An 18,596-nucleotide genomic window follows, 5' to 3' on the forward strand; every position below is an offset into this window, starting at 1 on the left:
GGTTTCTGTATACCACATTGCCTTTAAATGTCACAAAGACCTTGCAGTAAAGCACGTGTATTTTCACTCAGGGCAGTTCCTTCATTTAGAGCTTGTATTTATCACACACTGTTAATAGGATTAATTACCTGTTTTTTAAGTTTATACCAAATCAGAAGCAAAGGAGGGAGAGGACATTGTAGAGGCCTATACACCAAGAGCTGCAAAATGCAAATCATATGGGAAAGAAATGTGTAACTATAAAGATACAAAGACTCAAAAAAAGTAAAGCAGTTTGGGGTTGCTTGACCTTCAGTATGCTGAGATCACAGTAAATTTGTAATGAAGTTACATTAGCAAGAAGTTAGGATCTGTGTCCTCTGTGAGACCGGGCAGTATACAATGTATCGGGGAAACATTTTCTCATCTAACTTGTTGGTGCTTACAGTTTACTGGCTCCATTCCAGACAACTGGTTTTTCTCTTTATAAGTCATGTGCTTCCCCCTCTATTTTTGCCTATGCCTTCAATCCATTCCCTACCTCATTCCTCTCCACCTAATCCTAGTCTCAGTAGGCCCTAAATAGGCCCTGCTGGACCAACCATCAATGTCCTATTCTCAAGATTTATCCCTGTAAGTTTTTTTCTCTTGGTAATCTCATTAGTATCTACTGTTTCAATTACGGCTGCAGGTGACTTCCAAACGTATGTCCCCAGCTCCATCCTTTCAGACTGCCAGTTACACAGTACCACTTGTCTTCTGGACACCTCTACGTGGGTGTCGTGTTGGCATCCAAAACATGTTCTAAATGGAACTCATACTCTTTCTCCTAAACCTGCCCCTCAACTTTCCTGTTTCTGTTGACACCCCATCACCCTCCACTTCTGGTTAGTTACCAAGTCTTGCCACTTCTTTCTTCTCAAATCTGTCCTCTAGTGTGTGGACATTAGCTTCAGTCCTTCTCACTGATGCTATTTTAATGCTCTCCCACTCTAACCTACCCTTGCCAATAATTCTTTCAGTCTTTCTTCTTCAGTCCATATGCAGCATAACCATCAAAATAACTGTCCTAAGACACAGTTCTGGCCATACCACTTCCCTGCTCAAAAACCTCAAGTAGCTCTGGGATAAAATCCTCTGATTGGCATTTAAAGCTCTGGCTCTAATCCAGCTTTATTCTATATTATCCTTTCACAAACTTTCATACCACCTACTGCCTGGTCCCCAAACTCTGAATTTCACCTCCTCTTGAGGTGCCTTCTCAGAGTCTGGATTTGGTCTGGACCCCTCCCTCTTCATTTCCTAGAATCCTTAGCTTCCTTCAAGGCTTAGCTCCAGTGGCACATCCTTCTGAAGGATTTTTTTTTTTTTTACTGCTTTCTCTCCCCCCCCCCCCATTATATTACCCAGTATTACTTGTGTTTAATGTATCTATTAGAATCTAAGCTCCTTTAGGACAGAATGCCTTGCACATAGTAGATATTTCAGCTCCGTGAAGGCAACCAGCTTGGTAACTTGTACATGTGAAACTCAATAGTTTCTCTCCATGACTTCTTCCTGGGCTGCTGAGGAAAGTGGCAGTTTTCCTCATCCTTAGCAATACTAAGTGGTCCCAGGTCTCTTCTTAAAAAACAAAGAAATTTTCGACTTTTTACTTATTATCAGGCTATCAGTATCTTGGGGGTGGGGACTTCCCTTCTAATTATCGTGGGACTCCAGTCAGTAATCAAGCTCATTAAAATTGTGTCTAAAATAGTAAGATGGCTCTGAAGGACCTAAGACTGTCCAGAAGTTTTTTTTTTTTTTGGGGGGGGGGGGTGGTCATTATCTCTTATCTCTGAACAGACACATATATTGAGCTAAATTTTTTTGTGTGGTTTTCCTAGTCTAGACATTTTTACAAATTTTTTAAACCAACTGGGTGGTGCAGAGGCATGTCACAGAAAACTTCTAGGAATATCACTGCCCACAGACCCTTGACTTTGTTGTTCAGCTGTTTTCCAATTGTGTCTCTTAGTGACCCTATTTGGGATTTTCTTGGCAAAGATAAGGAGGGGTTTGCCATTTTCTTCTCCAGCTCACCTAACAGATAAGGAAACTGAGGCAAACAGGGTGAAGTGACTTTCCCAGGGTCATAGGCCCAGATATGAACTCAGGAAGACTCATCTCCTAATTCCAGCTCTGACACTCTATCCACTGCACACCGCACACTGAATCCATTCGGAGTATTTTCACAGGAAACCTGTGCACACAGCCCCTTCCTTCTCCACTGCCAAATGAAAACGGGTGGGGGATCTTGGAGCATGGGGGAGAGGCATTCATAGAAAACAATTTTCAGTTTTGCTATCTATTTTTCCATTCTGTTCCACGATCATTTTGGACACAGACTTTCTTTATAGTTTTCATATTGATAGATCATACCAAGAATACCACAGGTGCTTAAAAATGTAACAAAATGTTGCGGGCTTTTGTTTCTTTTTTTTCACTCCAACTACATAGCAAGGCTTCATACTATGCTAGCTCCTTTTTCTGGTGAAAGGTCCTTGAATTCTCAGAAAATATCAAATCAAGCACAGCCCAGGAAAAAACTAAGTTGTTACAGTCTCACAACTGTGCCTTGACTACTGTAATAGTTGTGTTAATCTGCTCTTTGGCCAACTAGCCATAAAACCCCTTACATAATTTACAGTTTCTCTCTTGCTATGTGTAACACTGGATTCCAATAACGTCTTCTATTTGTAGCACTTGAACAGTGAAAGGGAAACTCACTGTTGGTAATCTCAAGTCTTTTGTATAGACACATTATAGCTGATGTATATATAAAGAACTTTTTAGGTTTACAGAGAACTTCATGTAGGTTATACAATTTGATCCTGATAACTATCCTCAGGCTAGTCCCACTTATTTTTATTAGCACTGATATAGCCAATATTATGTTAATATAATTTACGCACATATACACAATTAAAATAGTCATTCTTCACCTCTAGCATAACTGTACTGATGAAAGTATAAATGATAAATTGATGAATCTATATTAAGTAAAGTATTAATGCCAGCCTTTATAAAGAGGGCTTCAGTGTATATGGTTGAAAGAGTAATGGATTTGGAGTCAGAGGCCCTGGTTAAATTTCACCTCTGCCACTTACCTGTATATGGCTTCTGGTAAGTCATTCCACCTTTCTGTGCCTCAGTTTCCTACTAGATGGCCCCTAAGGTAATTTTTCATTCTACATCTGTTTGATATATGATGTGAGCAAGGTTCCATTATGAAACTATATTCATGGAACATGCATTTTCTATTACTACAATCTCCTTGCTACTGCTTTTAACTGCATTACTTTAAATGCCAAATGTGATGAATACTAAAAATTTATACAATCAGAAAAAATTTTAAATGGCTGTGTAGCAAATATTTATATTTATGCCTTTATTTGGCTCAGGAACTATCAAATCAGCCTCTATTATTTAAAGGTCTCTCATAATTGTTTCTTAAAATATTAAAACCAATCCTAGAATTTTAACAGATATTTTTAAAATGCAATAACATTTTAGTTATGAGATATTTAAATTTCACTTCAAGGAAGTTATTACACACCTAAAAAAACCCAGGCTATTGCCCAAAGCATCTTCAGCAAAAATAAGTACATAAGAGAAACATTAAGATTCTCTAAAATTTGTGGTACCATTTTTGTTCAGTATTAGACAGCATTAAAATTGTATCGTAAGGGAATGTGAATTAAGGCTGAAGGCATTCACCACCCCTGATATCTATCTACCACCAGGAAAGCCCATGCTGGCTGCTGCCACTCCTGTCCTGTCACTCAGCAGCAGCAAAAAACTCAGGACACCCTGCATTTCCTCATCACAGAATTTACATGCCTAAATTCATGAACTTTTATTTTATAAGTATCCCTCACTGGAAGAGATGAATTCCTGCAAAGTTTTACTGTAAAGGAAACTTTTGTGAAGTAAATTGTCCTTTGATTTATACTATATAATCAGATTGCTGCACTGTAAAAAAAAACCATGGCATATAGATATGGTAACATCACATTTAAGAATGATCTATGGCCTTTTAAAGTCACATATTTAAAAGGAAAAATAACATTTTTATGAAAGTACTCAAAATAGTAAAAATAATACTGTTCTAGAAGTCACAAAATTAAAAAAAATTTAAAAAGCAAACCTTTTTGTGCCCATGGAAATGTATATGTAAGATTAAACCCAAGAGAACAGAATTAATCCAATGTTGGTATCCTGCATCCTCAAACTGATGTTACCACCATTTTAAAGATGAGAGAAAACCGAAGGAAAATGAAGTTAAAAGAAGAATTAAATAAAGGAAAATATAAGTCACCAGGAGAAGGTTCCATAATAGCCTCAAGGTTGGGTGAGAAGCACAGCAATATCAGGAGGCGAAAGTAAAAGAAGCCTTAGAAGAAAGACAAAGGAAAGGTCTTGAATCTGATTCAGAACTTAATGGAGATCAAAAAGAGTGAGAAGAAACTGATGGGAACTATATTTTTCATGAAATGTAAGTCACAACAGGTAGCATGCTGGAATTTGGGTATTTAGTAGCGATGGAAGCCCAATCAACCTATGTAACTTAAAAAACAGAATTAGACAAATTATTAAAAAATATACAGGAAGATCTTATGTTGATTAGTTAACTCAGCATAATACCATTTCTAAATTTTCCCTATATCAAATCACCAGAAGTTCTCCGTCCTTTCTGATAAATTCCCAAGTTTGTCAAAAAAGTAAATGTCTATTAGGCTACCATATCATGGCAGGAGCACAAATGAATTCAAGAGGGGGCTGTCTCAGTGAAATAAAGGAAATTACTTCCAAGGCTGCAACATCTTAATGCTATTTCTTGATTTTAGAAATAGAGTATCTCTGATGCCATGGCAAAATATCTTGTGAACTACTTTTATCCAATGGGAAATTTTCCATTTTCTCAATGGATGAAAAATATTACTGTAATACTTATAAACCATGGCCATATGTAGCACTCACAATATGTGTTCTACCCACTCAAGCCCTACAAAAAAGAGCCACGATTTGGTGAAGATAAACTACAAGAAGCCATGAAGGTTCAAAGAAAAGGAAACTGGCTCAATTCCAAAGTATACAAAATCAAGTATTTGTAGTCAAGTTTCAGTCAAATATTATTGCAAATGAATGCTCCCACCAAGTTAAAGGTCACGGGAGGAACTGAGTTTATATAGAGTTTATACACACACATTAGTACTATTATTCTTTTTTTAACCTAGTTTTATTAAATATTGCTTCCTTGGGATATGTTTATAACAAATCCCCAGAACATTTTCATGTAAGGATTCAAAGCGGTCATATTAAAATACAGCTTCAATATAAAGTTTATCACAGTTTTACAGTATTCAAAATGACAGACCTGCCTTTAAAAAAAAAAAAAAAGGACTATTACACCCAAAACATAAGAAAACAATTAAATAAACAAGTTTGGCATTTTTCATAATTTTTGTAGTATAAAACAGAATATTAAATCTATTACTGGCAAGCTGACACTGACCTATATAATCTAGTTTGAAATGTGTCCCATTTAAACACACTATACAAGATCACTGTACAAAAAGGTTGATGCGCATTTTGATGAAAGAAGTGCATCCCTGAAAGTGGTTTTTTTTTTTGCCAGTTTAGTATATTTATCTCTTAAAAAAAAAACAAATCATGTCAAAATGTCCTTTTCCTTTTTTAAACTGAAGGCTTAGTTCATATTTTTTTGTTGTTTTGTTTCATTTTTCAGCCTTGTTTAAAAACAATAGTGTCTATGGACGCCCACCAGGGGGCAGTGTAAGATTAGCCATTAAATCACGAACAGCTGGGAATATTGTGCATTCACCTGTAACAGAGAAAAATGTTAATTAGCTATTCGCAACATAGGAAAGAGGATCTTAACACAACTGGTGGTGGGGGAGTGTTTAACTTGTAAGTAATAAGAAATTGAAAAATTAAAGGAACTTAATTTTTAATTGCCCAGATTATAGGTATCAGTTATAAGGCAATATTTGGGGTTTGGAAGAAATTTCTAGTCAATTGACACCTAGGGTTTTAATTTATAAAGGTACTGAGTAATGAATGCCATCTACACTGAAAATTTTGCATAGTAAAACCTTTGCCTCAAGTAGGCATTAATAGAAGTTAGGTTTTAAGGCTGTACTTGTTTTTATACTTTGAACCTAGCAAATAATAGGGTTATTTATCTTAAGTGTTGATACGTTACCTACATCATCAATGTGTTTTGATACAAAATTTTCATTAAAAGCCTATTAGTATTGGTTAGGAAATCCACCAGGATTTTCAATAAAATTTCAGGTACATAGCCATCCTTCTCAGTCACAGTAGTTTTAAAGATAGAGAAACATTCTCCACTAAGTGAAGTCTTTGTATCAAAACAGATGTCTTCAAGAAAAATGTTATACCCATCAAAAGCATCTGAGAAGGAATTTTAACCAAAAATGCAAAAATAATAGATGTTTTTAAGCTGGGATGTGTTGTTTAATGTTTTTGTGCACCTCCCCCCACCCCCTCCCTGACTTGCTCTGGCCAAACAAATCAGAAACTGCCAGATCTTAATTTGGTCTGTTACATATGATAATCAAATAGTCAGAGTGCAGCTATTTATACAGAATAGTCCTACTTCCACACACAATACCCTGGAAGAAATTGGAATCAAGGATTATATATGGTTAACTGTACTACTAAGACACTGGTTTTTGGTTACTTTTAACTTAATCTTTAATCCATAGAAATGGAAAACCAGATAAAGAAAACTGGAATGTGAAAGTTAAACTAAATTATATTTTAAATAATTCCCCTCCAGAATAATGCAAGCAATTTCTAAACACCAAAAATGTTTCTATCTTCCATTTTTCTTCATGATTCCTAGTGTATAATTTTTTGTAGTTCACTGAAAAGTCATCACTCTAGGTGGAAAAGCTTGCTCAATTAATACAGGTTGAAATTATTACCCCCACCCTCCCAAGTAAGTATAATTTTAAATTCTACAAAATATAGTAATGCCATTCATCAGCCTGTGAAAAATGAAAATTGTTAGGTCAAAGACTCTGATAGCATTCAACCTTGATTCTTGAAGAATTCTACTTTTCGCCCAAAGAGGTGAGAAGCCAAAGGAAGAAATGAAGATAGCAATATGAAAGTTGAGGAAGTATTGCAATAAATAAAGCATAACCCTCCCTACTGCTACTGTACTTCTTATAAGTTCTAATTCAATGAAAACTTAACAAGTAAGAAGAAACTACTGTGGTTACTTCTGAAATGAAAAAATAGCTTTTCTCAATCCCTTACTCATGAGCATGCATAATATGGGAAACCACAATTTTTCCATCACGTGAAAAAAAAACCCTAATAATAAAAAGTATAATTTCTTCTATGATTCTTACTCCTAGAAATTTTTTGATAAGTAGCTTTAACTAAAAATATATTGAATAAAATCTTTTTGGAGAACAATTTCACTTCATTTCAAACTGTAAATTGCTATCCTATTCAGATTAAAGAGAATCTTCTTTGAGATGAGCCAAATGGAGGAAAGTTTCCCCCTTCTGATTTAAAAAAAATTTTTTTTAAACAAAATTTAACACTGCCAGAAAAGTCAAAAATTTTAAATTGCATGCTACCATATAAAGTAAAAATTAAAGGGGTTTGACATCTAATAACATTCTGGTTTCCTTGAAAATGTTAGGTTTGAGAGCTTCACTGAGCACTTGGTGAAAATGTTCACTTGCACCCAACCTGACACTTACATAAGAAGCCCATACAGCGGTGATGCTAGTTGTATCAGCTTTTATTCTTCACAAAACATTTGAATATACAGAACTTTTAAAGATAATTCTGTTAATTTGTTATTCATATTGTTCATCAGCCATGAGATATGATAAAGAAACATGCATTTCAACTTTGTGAGTTACAGAGCAAGTATCAATGCTGGGGGAAGCAGAACCAGGGAGAATTTTGTTGTCCTAACTACAGTCCTCTGGCAACACGTGCTATACATATAACTTTCTGGTAGTAGCAATGGGGACAGTCCCATTATTAAATCATGAACAAAAGTAAAATCTTGGCAGCAGAGAAATGAACAAAAGTAACAAGTGAGGAAGGAGATAAAGTGAAAGCAGACATTAAGGGGGTCACAACAAAGAGAAGTGAGGAGGAGGGCGCTTTCTCATCAGAATCTTAAGACCCACGTAACAAAATACCATCTAACTGGTCATGTACCTTGTCGTGGCGGATTCATCTCTGCAAACCTCTTTAGAATGTTGCTAACCATCATGGGTGCAGCAACAGAAGAATTCTGCTGTCGGGGAATGTCTGCCTGTTGTGTTGTACCTGAAGCCATGTCATAAATAATTGGAACAATAATGCTAACAGGTTCCTGGGGAGGTACTGATGTTTTCTGAGTCAGCTGAAGCTGTAGGCAATACAACACACACAAAACAAAGAATTAAAATATTTAATGAGGTAAAAGAGAGTGTCTTAATTTTTAAAAGTTGCTATTACTCTATATGTAGAACTGAGATACTGTATGTAAACTTGAATTTTTTACTTTCTTGCCAAGGAAATTTGCTTTAGAGAGGTAATGTCTAAATTAACTACTGCAAGACTCGACCTTCCTCTTCCCCATACCTGGTTGCAAAATTATTAATTGCTGTTGGCCCATTCTAACATTCTTTGAGAGGCAATGGGGATACAAAGATATATAAGATGTGTCTGCTCTCCAATAGCTGAAAATCTAATTTTAAGACAAGTAAAACTACTTGATTTGCCAGGGTATTCTGGTGGAGTTATCCAGGAGGCATCTGGAAAAACAGGACTAGAAGTTTTGAGGAAAAACTAGGAAATTTAAAAAAAAAGTGAAAGTGTGTATGTGTGTGTGTATGATGCATAAAAATGACAAATGAGGAAGCCAAGGGAAGGGTGGGAATGTGCAAGGAATAGAGTGTAATTAAAGGGGAGGGATTTGGAAATAAGAAGATTGTGATTTTAGAAAGCTATTTCAGTACAGTCATGGAGACACAAGATTGCAAAGACTGAATAGGTCAAAGTAAGGAAATAGAGGATCAAATATAGCTTCTCAATTGAATAATTTGGACCTGATACATGAAATTCAAGCTTTCAAAGTGCAGAAAACTAGCCCTATAATTCAGCAATATCTGATTGTTTACATAAGGGACATGAGAGCACCACAGAATGCCACAGAATGACCTAACACAGACTTACTCTGTGTCTAAAGCAAGTGAACTTTTAATAAATTTTACTTTTCTTTGGCTAAGAAGACTTGAGTCGAATTCATTCGGCAGGACCCGGTGTGTTGGTATTTTGGGGTCTCCAAAGCAACCCTAACCCTCTTAGTGGGTACCCTCTTCATCTTTATGGTCAATATCAATATCGGATGAGGTCTTAGTGGGTAACCTCTTAATTACCTTTTTTAAAAATCAGTTTCTTTATTTTGTACATCAAAATATGACTCCATCACATAGTTTATTAAGTCATCAGCGAACTACCAATATATCTTATGCTGATCTCCACCTAATATGAAATATATTGTCTGAATATTTCAAAATAAGACAAATTTCTCCCTGTTCCCAAAGTGAGGTTAAACATAATAATAATAATAAAAGGATCTTAATTTGGGGTCAGGGACTGGGTTACCTTCTGGAGGATATCTCCAAGCAAATGTCATGGTTATGCATATTCTGGAGTTTCTGCAGCCTCATCCGATATTGATATTGACCATAAAAACTTAATCTGATATTTTCACCACAAAAATGCCTCATTTACCTCTAAATCACTTTTAATTCAGTTATATAATAATACTTACAAAAAACAGCATTTTGGATTTGAGTACTACAGCTGGTGTCCCAGGAGGTGCAATAGGTGGTGCACTGGGAGGGATTGTGAGACAGAACTGCACATTCCATTTCAATTGTGTAGCTTGATCAGGGAACTATATTTAGAAATAAAAAGAAAGTAACTGATAAGGCTATGTAAATAGTATTCTAGTACGGTATCTCAATTTGGCATTAGATGTTCTAATCTTTCAGACTACTTCAAACATTCATTATTACAAGATCACAAAAATATCAGTTATTTTCTATATTTTTATGAATTTTTATTTGAGAACTTAATTATGGATTTACATATAATTATCTTGTCTACTCCATTTTTCTCCACATTACTTCCCTAGTCAACTAAACAGTACATCTTGATCAGGAGGTCCAACAACTAGTCTGAAAACTTGGTCAGGGCAACTTAAGATGTGTTTATCACTATCTCAAAAAAGGAATGTGAGGCAGTTAGGCGGCACAGTGAATAGAGCACCAGCCCTGGAGTCAGGAGGAACTGAGTTCAAATCCAGCCTCAGACATTTAACATTAACTATGTGACTTTGGGCAATTGCCCTGCTTTCCCCCTCCAAAAAGCAAAAAAAAAAAAGGAAACATGTTCATGAACATTTTAACAATGGTTAATTGCTCTAAGATTTCCCAAAACTCCACTGGAGAAGAAAATTGCTTTTCCTTACCAACATAAACTGACATGCATGGTCAGACCACCATCCCATCTACCCCAACAAAGAACCCAACTTAGAAGTGTGGGTTTGTCTAACCTTATTCATTGGACTTTTACCCTCAACAGGATTCTCAGAGGTCCATTATTCATCAGTCTATTAAACTATTATTTAAGTTAATTATCATCTCTTCATCCTATGCCACCCATGCCATAGTTTTCTATATACTGTGTTAAATGGTAGTTTCTTTAATTTGTTATATATTTACCTCTTTCAAGCTTTTCAATAACCAACATTCCTACAGCATGCTGATCAGGCTTATCCTCTGTTTCCTATCTTTATGTCAAGTATCCCATTGTGATTCAAAACATTTAAGATTAAGATTTTGCCACATGGAACCTTGAATCAAAGGTCTTTCACAAATATTTCACAAATAAGATCTTATTTAACTCTGGGCTCAGCTCACTATCTAGCTGTAGTGTCTACCCAAAATATTAATATACACATTGATGGAGGAGCCAAATGGGCTGTTTGTCCATCAGAATGTCATGGGGTAGGCTATCTCCATTTTCATTCAATGTGGATGGTTTGATGACTTTCTTCTGTAGATTTCAGTTAGAATAGTATTCTGACAATCAATGCGCTTAGTACAATATCAGATGTAAAAATGTTTAGAGAACCTTGCATTTGATAACGAATCCTTTTTTAAAAATAAATTTTTTTTCAATTATTAAACATTTATTTTTTTTCCTCCCACCCCTGGGAAAAAAGAAAAACAAAATATACTTGCAACAAGTACACAGTCATGCAAAACAAATGCACATACTGGCCCTGTCCTAAAATGCAGGTCTATCTTGCATCATTTTGCTGTCAGAAGGTGGTAGCATTTATCATCATCCACGCTCTGGAAATATGGTTGATTACTGCATTGATCAGAGTTTTGATCTCAAAACTGTTCATTTTTACAATGTTGCTATAATATAAATTGTTCCCTTAGTCGTTCTCACTTTGCTCTGCATCAGCACATAAGTCTTCCTAGGTTTCTCTGAAATGAACTCTCATAATTTCTTATACCTCAACAGTATTTTATTGTATTCATATAAAATAATTTGTTTGGCCATTCCCCAATTGATGGGTACACCTAGGGAATCCTTTTAAATGAATTTTGTGCAAGTTATCTTCTGTGACACTGTTGAATACTTTAAGTGAGCACGTATTTGCCTGCTTTTTGCTACATTTAGGCAATACTCATGTGCACTGAACAAAACTCATTGTAGTTACATACCTGTCACACAATAATTCCTCAAAACATCACCCATAACTATGTTTAAAATATGCCATTTCACACGATTCTACAATTTAACCATATGTTAATGAAGAAACTTTTTTTGAGGTGAGCTTCATACTGTTTTACCACATTGAATTTAGAAAGAAATTGCATAGTAGGACTCATGTTTTCATACTTCTCAGTGTGGCCATAAAAATATAGTTTGCTACAAAAAATCACTGATAAGAAAGGGGCTGCCTTATTCCCTTCTCATGTGCAGATTCTTAGATTTTATAGAAAAGAGGAAGTATATAGTAAGCACTTTATAAATGTTTGTTGAATTGAAGTAGATAGATGGATCCAGTTTTGTCTTCTGGGTCACTCTAAAAAAATTTATGTGATCTTTTCCATTCTTTCAGTCATCCCCTTAGAGCTCTTAGTAGTAGATCCCTGAATGTCTTTAAAATTGTGTCACACATTAATTTAGTCACAGATTGTGAAAGTCAAAAGGTAATTCAAAATGTCTTGTCAACCAACCTTTAAGAGCCAACTATGTGCTTGGCACCAGAGTTAAGACTCAGTCAACAGAAAGCTGAGGTTCAGGGAAGTGGAGTCATGAAATCAGAGTTAGCTAGTGGCAAAAAAAAGACCCTGACTACGGCTTTCTTGACTGCAAGTTCAAAGGTCAGTGAAGCACCATCACTGTCACTTCCTCATAATGTTGATCCATTACTGGAGATTTGAGAATTTAAAGGCAGCGATTCCTGAATCATGGAGTCCTGCTAACGGAGCTGCCATCTTCCCTGTGGTCTCAGCCAGGAGCACTCTCTGCAGATGCTGCTTCAATAATCCTCACACCAAGATCTGTGAAGCTTCACTGCCTCCTCAATTGCCTTCTACTGTGTGGAGAAGCGACACTGTCATCTTCTCTCAATCTCCCTTCTAATACTCTGCAAAAAAAGCTTCTATGACAAGTGTGGGCTACCCCTGGATTCTTTGCTTGGCAAAGAGATGAAACGTTTCCTCTCCTGAGCCCCATGACTATAATGCCATTGGTCACCAGCATCAGTCAACTTCTCTAAGATAACGATCAGCTACTTTCTTTTTGTTCATTTCCCATTTTTTCCCAAAGTCAACCATCAAGTCAAACAGATCAGAATGGAGCTGCTGTAATTACATTAATTGCCTTCTCATCTTTATTTTTCCTTACTTTACCTCTGTTCTAACTAGTCAATAATGACCATACACAGGTTGATTTTGAGATGCCTGCTGCATCTGTCATGTAACCAGCTGTTTCCTATCTCTGTTATGGGAATGGGAATTTAAGATCTTCCCTGCCCCTAGGCCCTTTTATAGGCTTACGTGCACCTGGAGCCTGTGGCAGGAGGCTTGGTTTTCAGGAATGCCCACACCTTGGTGCTCTGTGATTGGGCAGTGGGTCAAGAGGGTCGTGACATTCTCTGAGGCAGGAGAAGGCTATGTATACCCTGATGTGAGATTTTGTTTTGGGGCTCACTTTGAGAAGTGTTATGTGATTTGGTCAGATGAGACTCTGGGCAGCCATTGAGCCCCCCAGCTTTGAAAACCCAGATATTGATGCTTCCCTCTCTGGTAACTGACTAGGTATGGATGTAATGGTCAGAGAAGTTGGAGGCCTGTCCGTTGCTCTGTTTCTCTGTATTTTTTTGTCTGCTTGTAACCTCTGTTTGTATTCTCTGAAGTTTGGGGTGCTGACCTTTTTCCCCTAAACTCGGTAAATGACATATATTTGATTAAAGCAAGATTGTTACCCCATTTTGAGTTGCTTTCCTTTAGAAAAGCAGATCTAAGAACCTGTGCTAGCAGCCATCCTGGGGATGCTTGGGTGCTTGCTGCTACAATCCCTTAAGATGTCTATTTCTTTTTTATGATGTTGCTAAATCATCAATACATACACTGCTTTTCAACTCTTCCTGAAGAAAATACTCATGATGTAATGGTATGAATAGTCTACAAGGCTATTTGTTCCCTCAAGATATCCCTTACTGAATTAGAATCACAGACATAAAAGCTAGTAGGGTAAGGTCATCTGGTTTACCTCAACATCTCCCATTTTAAAGAGAAGGAAACTGAGGCTCAGGGAGGTTAAGTGCTTAAGTCAGAAAGGTATTAAGCACTGGAGGTGGGGTTTGGACCCATATTCTCCCAAGCCTGTCTTCCTCCCACTGCAGCACCCTGCTTCCCTCACCATAAAGAACACTGCCAGTTCTCCCACAAACTCTTGATGAAGTTATAAGCTAACTAGGCTCATAATAAGGCAATTTTGCCAAATAATCCCCATTCCTTTTTTTTTTTTAAGCTTTTTGGAGGGGGAAGGTAGGGCAACTGAGTTTAAGTGACTTGCCCAAGGTCACAAGGCTACTTTTTTATGTGTGTCTGAGGCAGGATTTGAACTCAGGTCCTCCTGACTCCAGGGCTGGTGCTCTATTCATTGTGCCACCTAGCTGCCCCTCCCCATTCCTACTTTTAGCTATAAAATACTTCTAGGTAAAAAAAAGAAAAGAGGCAGAAAGGTAAGTGAAGAATAATCACAGAAATAGAAAATAGACTTACTGCTTTTCTTCAAGTCACACTTTTGCTTATATACCTATACCTACATCTGCATATATATGTGTATATGTATATACGTAGTATGCTCAGTATCACCACTAACTGATCTTGCTTCTTTCCTTACAACTCACCAGCTCTAGTTTCATGATGTGCACACAGTCCCTGAGGATATGTGTAGGAGCGCCTAATAGCTTGGTGAAGGCTATTAGTGTATTGGCTTTAAATGGCGGTCCTGCAACCTAAAGAAATAAAAGACGCAATTATTTTTAATTCTGATATGACTTAACATTTCATTTTTTAAAATGCTTAATTTTTTAAAACTAAGTACATACTCTTGTTTCAAAGAATTTCTCCAAAACTTGAAGCTCATCTGGTTTCCATTGTCCTGCATTTTCAGGTGTTACTTTTAGCTGAAGAGTTTGATTGGTCTTGGGGCTGAGAGCAACTCTACACTTAAGGGCATCGGTCTTAAACATTATTACTCCAGGTTCATTGGAGTTTATTAGCTGTAGCTACAAAATCAAAACAATTTATATAATTATTAACATATTCAGGAGACTATAGGAGAACTCAGTAATATTGAGACTAGAGGCCAGAAATAGAAAACTATATGCAAAATAAGGAGCTTAATATGCAGTTTTACTAATGTCTATAAAAAGTCAAATCTACTTTAACATATCAATTTTGAAAATGTGAACAGTTATGACTAAAATGACACAAATAAATAACTATTTTAAAATACAACTGTTTATCCCAAACAATATTTGCAATGATTGGGCCAGAAATTTCATATAAATTTAATATGTATTACCTGAAAGTTTTACAATCAAAGTACCTGGTAACCATTCCCCAAGCAGGTTTAGACATGTAAAAAGAACTATCAATATTAGTTGACACTACTTATTGACTTAAAATGATGGAATTTCTACAGATATATAGATTGTTGGAATTTTGGAAGTCTTCAAAAAGCAAACATCCATTATCCTAATAAGGCTTAATGACAGAATCTGTAGGGAAGTCTGGTTAAGCACTTCATCAGGTTTGAAGATGACATCTGTGATACAGGAACTATAAAGAGCTGAAGCATAATAACACCATATAACAGAAAACAAATAAATAATAAGTAAAACCCATTATAAAAAATACCCATCCATAATGGTAATATTAAGGGAAGGGCACTTGAATTTGACTAGCTTAGTAACATTAGGGAAATTACTTTAGTTCTGCTCTGGGAAGGAAAAGATCGCATTCTACAATTTGAATATTTTCTTTCAAAATTAATTTTGTTTGTGGAATTATAAAGTACCAAATACCGTTTCTTGTTGAATAATCCTTTGGAGATGTCGTCTCATGATAACTGATCCAAGGAATCGCTCAAGTGGGGAACAAAGGTAACTACCAGCCAGGCCAGGTACAAGTCCCGGAGTAGGAGAGGGCAAAAGTAAAATATTCAAGGCACTGTGAGTGAGGATGGTAGGTATGGATGCAGCCCAAGAGCGCTGAGGTAGTTTACGAGGTGGAGGCATGTTGGTTGGCATTGTTTGAGAACCTTTTGAAAAAAAATCTATTAATTTCAATTCCAATGACTATTAATTTATTTTTCTCTATTTTCAACTTTACAATTTTTCCTATTTAAAAAACAAACTGTGGGTGTTTCTGGTTGAATAACCCCACTCTGTACACTTAATGGCACTGATTAGATAGGATTCAGGAGCAAATCTGTAAAGTTAGGACAATACCACAACCAAAACTCTAGAACTATAAATAAATACTTTAAAATCTGAGACTTTATTTTGACCCTACTGAATTAAAGAGTTCCCAAAGTGTTGGTGATGAATAGCTACTTTTGTTAATCTATTTATTTTATGATTGACGGGCAGTTATTAAGTAATCTTTTTCAAAAGATGGCTCACCACACTAAGATTTTTAATTCATCATCTTCAATATCACAACAATAGCACTAAATCTCTTTCAAACTGACTGCAGTCAGTATAAACTTAATAAGTAAGTGCAAAGGCTCACAGAATTTCATGCGATCATAACATCTGGGGATGGAAAGGACCTTGGGCCATCTACTTTGAGTCCCTTATTTTACAGATGAGCAAACTGAGGCTGAGAGAAGTGACTTGTCCAAGGTCACAAAGACTCAGCTCATTAAGGACTATTTTGGACAAACTTCTGTAAACTTGTTTCCTATAAAGCATGTAAGGCAGCTAGGTGACACAGTGGACAGTGCTAGAACTTGAGTCAGGGAGGTTCATCTTCCTGAGTTCAAACCTGGCCTCAGACACTTAGTAGCTATGTGACCCTGGGCAAGTCACTTAACCTTGTTTCCTTATCTGTAAAATGAGCTAGAGAAGGAAATGGCAAACTGCTCCAAAATCTTTGCCAAGAAAATTATGAAGCACCAGATACGGCTGAACAACAACAAAGCATGGATGGTCAATCTTTTATGGTAATGTATCATCAGATATTACTGATCTTTTTTGATCTTCAAATTTTTAGTTGAATATAGAATGACTTAAAAATGGTTTATCAGGGGTGGCCAGGTAGCACAGCGAGTAAGAGCACAGGCTCCAGTGTCGGGATGACCTGGGGATCAAATCCGGGCTCAGATACTCAGTACCACATCCAGAAATAACTGGCCATGTAACCTTGAGCAAGTTACTTAACCCGATTGCTTAAAAAAAAAAAAATGGTTTATCAGGTGGTGGCTAGGTGGTGCAGTGAATAGAGCATTGGCCCCTGGAGTCAGGAGGACCTGAGTTCAAATCTGGCCGCAGACACTTAACACTTGATAGTTGTGTGACCTTGGGCAAGTCACTTAACCCCCAATTGCCCTGCCCTTCCTCCTCCAAAAAGGGAAAAAAAAAGACTTATCAGAAACCCTTTATAAAAAGAAGTGACTAGATAGGTCAAGACTAATAAGTTTTTGATATCACATTTAAATTCTTTTAAATGTGAGGACATAATGTATTCAATTGATTAGTATGAGAGCAAAAAAGATAATATTAACAAAAGACATTAATCTATGCAAAAAATGTGATGAGATTTACTTGTTCCAGCACGAGGGGAATGAGAAGCATCTGGAACAGGAGAATGTAGAGATGGATTGGCTGGTGACATTCCAGGCATTCGTGTTGCTGGTGAGGGACCAGACACTTGAGGAGATCCTGGCCAATTTCCTGCTCTTCCACTTGGTGACACCATAGTATATGGTGAACTAGGATCAATGGTACCTGTATAAATTGCAAAGTTATTCCTATTTCATTTATACTACGAAAGAGTTCAAGCAAAAGGTTAAAAAAAAATTGAAATCTATTCCTGGCTCAACACCCATAATGATCCTTAATGTTTTCTTTTCAGAGCAAAGATATTAATAGCTACCCAATTTTATTTTTTTCCTTTAAAATAATATTTTAACTGAAGACAAGTACATCCTAGCATGCCACTTCAGAATCTATTATATGTAATTTACCAGATGGAGTAACATCTGGTTTCACCACCATCATATAGACTGAGAAACGGTACAATTTACCTAAGCAAATGCTTCATGCAATATCAATGCCTTACAAAATTAACTCACTAGACTTAAAGAGCACGTTAAAATAGGCTCCAGGGGACTAGAGACCTCATTTTACATTCTTTTCCATCCTTTATACCACCTAGCACATACCATAATACTTATGGTGGGGCGGCTAGGTGGCACAGTGAGTAAAACGCCGGCCCCAGAGTCAGGAGGACCCGAGTTCGATTCTGGCCTCAGACACTTAATACCCACACAAAAAAACTAGCTGTGTAACCTTAGGCAATTTATTTAACCCCAATTGCCCTCCAAAAGGCAAAAAACCATATATACTTATAGTTATAGGATACTTTAGATTTATAAGGTGCTTTTAGATACAGGTCTTTTGATCCATATAACCATTACCTTGTGAAGGTGATGAGTCTAAATGACCTGTTCAAGGTTATATAGCAAAGAAATGAGAGCCCATGCCATCAGATTCTCTGTTCAGTTCTTTTTCCACTAGTGCATATTATATATACAGCAGGTGCTCAATATAACTGTTGACTAATCAGCTAAAATTAAGCCTCTAGTTTTCTTGGATATGTTTTATTATACCAAGGAAAGACTGACAAAACTGAAAAAAAATGAAAAGAGTTTTTCATTTGGCAAATATCAGATATTAT

At 36.4% G+C, this 18,596-nt stretch overlaps 1 protein-coding gene across 1 annotated transcript in view; it reads right to left on the bottom strand.

Annotated features, from left to right (window-relative positions):
* Positions 1–5,238: 5,238 nt before the first annotated feature.
* The window catches only part of MED14 (mediator complex subunit 14), an 85,913-nt gene continuing 72,555 nt past the window's right edge, over positions 5,239–18,596 (bottom strand). The window contains exons 25-31 of the mRNA XM_069065704.1: positions 17,462–17,644; positions 15,719–15,954; positions 14,738–14,917; positions 14,537–14,644; positions 9,863–9,988; positions 8,260–8,452; positions 5,239–5,866 (exon numbers count right to left, since the gene is read on the bottom strand). Of these exons, the coding sequence (XP_068921805.1) occupies positions 5,793–5,866; positions 8,260–8,452; positions 9,863–9,988; positions 14,537–14,644; positions 14,738–14,917; positions 15,719–15,954; positions 17,462–17,644 (1,100 nt within the window). The 3' untranslated portion in view covers positions 5,239–5,792. The remainder of the gene's footprint in view (positions 5,867–8,259; positions 8,453–9,862; positions 9,989–14,536; positions 14,645–14,737; positions 14,918–15,718; positions 15,955–17,461; positions 17,645–18,596) is intronic.

This window comes from Petaurus breviceps, unplaced genomic scaffold, assembly GCF_028583685.1.
Source record: "Petaurus breviceps papuanus isolate PSGF00001 unplaced genomic scaffold, PetGlider_PUasm1.0 90700, whole genome shotgun sequence".
NCBI classification, from domain to species: domain Eukaryota; kingdom Metazoa; phylum Chordata; class Mammalia; order Diprotodontia; family Petauridae; genus Petaurus; species Petaurus breviceps.